General features: G+C 47.1%; 1 protein-coding gene across 3 annotated transcripts in view; it reads left to right on the top strand.

Moving 5' to 3' along the window:
• LOC122258980 (tyrosine-protein kinase FRK) overlaps positions 1–2,500 on the top strand; it is a 21,246-nt gene that overhangs the window by 4,777 nt on the left and 13,969 nt on the right. For 2 of the 3 annotated variants that reach the window (XM_043025380.2, XM_043025379.2), the window contains exons 2-4: positions 940–1,111; positions 1,526–1,548; positions 1,760–1,994. In XM_043025380.2, the coding sequence (XP_042881314.2) occupies positions 940–1,111; positions 1,526–1,548; positions 1,760–1,994 (430 nt within the window). The remainder of the gene's footprint in view (positions 1–939; positions 1,112–1,525; positions 1,549–1,759; positions 1,995–2,500) is intronic. The other variant, XM_043025381.2, reaches the window with a different exon arrangement.

The raw sequence follows: 2,500 nt of genomic DNA, 5'->3' as shown, positions 1-2,500 counted from the left end.
ATTTTTTATTTACTCTCCCTCCCCTACCTACCCTCACACACACTATCACACTCAAAATCACACACACACACACACTCACAATCTCTCAGCACTCCGATACTCTCACAATCTCACACCGCAACTCCAACACACACTAACTGCGCTCATCACTCACTCTCAAACACACCACTTATTACATAATATATATATGAGTATAGATATTGAGTCTCTCTCACTCTCTCTATAACAATCGACACTCACACACACACCACACTCAGCCACACACACACACATCAAACACACCCCACACACAGCCCACCTCACACACTCACACAAAAACACTCACTAACTACACACACTGACACTCACTCCACCAAACCTCGACACAACACAACCACAGACAAACACTCTCAACACTCACACACACACTCACACACACGGACACACACTCAACTCACCTCACACACACCATCTCAACACAGCACACTACTCAAACACACACACATACATACCACACCCCACCACTGAACAAAATCACACCTACACACAACACACACTCGACACACCACACAGCACACACACACACACACACACACGAACACACTCACACGACACGACATACATTACACATCCCCCCACATACACATAACCCACCCTACACACAACACACGACACACACACCTACAACACAAACAATCACACACACACACAACACACACTCTCAACTACACAATAACTATCATTGTGGAGTGTGTGTGAGTATCCCTCGCCAGGCAGTCATCGCGCCTCACGCTCCCGAGGGCTCCTACGTCTACGACTGCTAGCTCCTTCCGCCCGCATCCGGCCACCTCGTTCCAAACCCAACTGAGCCTCCTATTTCCCGCGCCTCCCTGTCCAATCAACAATCACGATGTTCCTTCTCTCTCTTCTCCTCGTCCTCTATCTGTCCTTTCCTTCCAGAGACCGTGTACATAGCCCTTTACGAGTTCACCGCCACGAGACGCGACGAGCTGACCTTCTCCGAGGGGGACGAGCTCGAGTTGCTCAGCGAGACGGACGGCGGCTGGTGGAAGGCGCGCAACAAGCGGACGAACCAGGAGGGCTTCGTGCCTTTCAACTTCATTCAGAGGAAGTGGGTCTCACGCCGCGCTTCCCGCTCCTCACGCTGCGGGGGTCCATTGGCATTAGTGTTGTTTTTTTATGTTTCTGGTGGTAATATTATTGTTTATACTTTTATCATTAATATCATCATAATCATTATTATTATTATCATTATTATAATTATTATTATTATTAGTAGTATTTTAATATTATTATAGTTATTATTGTTTATGTTATTATTATTGTTATTTTTGTTTGTGTGTGTTTTTTTTTGTCGTTATTGGGAGGGATGAGGGGCGTTCTTGCATGTTACGTTATTATCCTTTTTAAAGTTATATGGAATTGTGTATATCACAAGTGATTAAATATTTCCGGGAATGCCCAGCAACCGCGCGGAGGTTGGATTACAATTATTGATATCTTATTTTTTCTCTTCCGCTTCCAGGTCTTCAGACGTCAAAGTTCAAGGTAAGCACAATCCCAAACCATCTCTACCTATAACTTTCCAACTGAAAAAAAAATATCCTGTAACATTTCATCTGTTTTATTGATCTATGAATGGCACCATATCTCTCCTCTCTTTACCTCCTCTGCATCACTCTTCTTCAACTGATCGATATCCTTCGACTCTTCCTGCCACGCCCCTCGTGCTCACGCGACCACCCTTCGCCTCGTCAAGACACAGAGCGCGAAGACGACTCTCCCAAGTACGTCGCTCTCTACGACTACGAAACGCCCATCGTGGGTTACCTGTCCTTCAAGAGAGGGGACAAGATGACGCTGCTGGAGGCGACTTACGAAAGCTGGTGGAAGATGAAGCTGCAGGCGCCGTCGCGAAAGAGCAGCTCGGATCCTCGGGAGGGATACGTGCCGTGTAATTACATCGCCGCGCTGGAGAATCTCCGCGATGAACCGTAAGTGGGCGTGATGGGTCACTTGTGGCGGGGCATGGAGCGCGGGGCCAGTTTTAGGGGTTGATTGGTTGGTCGGTAAAGGGCATTGGATTCGGTCCTTCGAGGTTGGACTTCGGCAACATGTTCGGATGAAGGGTTGTTTTATCCCGGATGCATGCTCTTCCCACTTGCTTTTACTTCTCTGTGCTAAATAGTTAGAATAGATAAAAAAACAAAACTAAACGGATAAGTGTTCAGGATAAGTGTGTGGAGTCAGGGCCTGTGTCAGGTTGCTCTATAAATGTCATGTCGGGGAGGAAAGGGACCTCGGAGACCGATTGGAAAAAGGGCACAGATGAGGTGTTGCAGGATTTGTTTTTGAATTGTAAAGTGCTACAAGCTTTTATCCAAGGGTTGGGAATCCCCGGATATGTATATCTATTTACACACACACACACACACACACACACACACACACGCACACGCACACGCACACGCACACGCACACGCACACGCACACGCACACG

The sequence above is a fragment of the Penaeus japonicus genome, unplaced genomic scaffold (genome assembly GCF_977035675.1).
Source record: "Penaeus japonicus unplaced genomic scaffold, GWHDUDI00000001_assembly GWHDUDI00000030, whole genome shotgun sequence".
NCBI lineage: Eukaryota > Metazoa > Arthropoda > Malacostraca > Decapoda > Penaeidae > Penaeus > Penaeus japonicus.
This window is presented reverse-complemented; position numbering and strand designations above follow the sequence as displayed.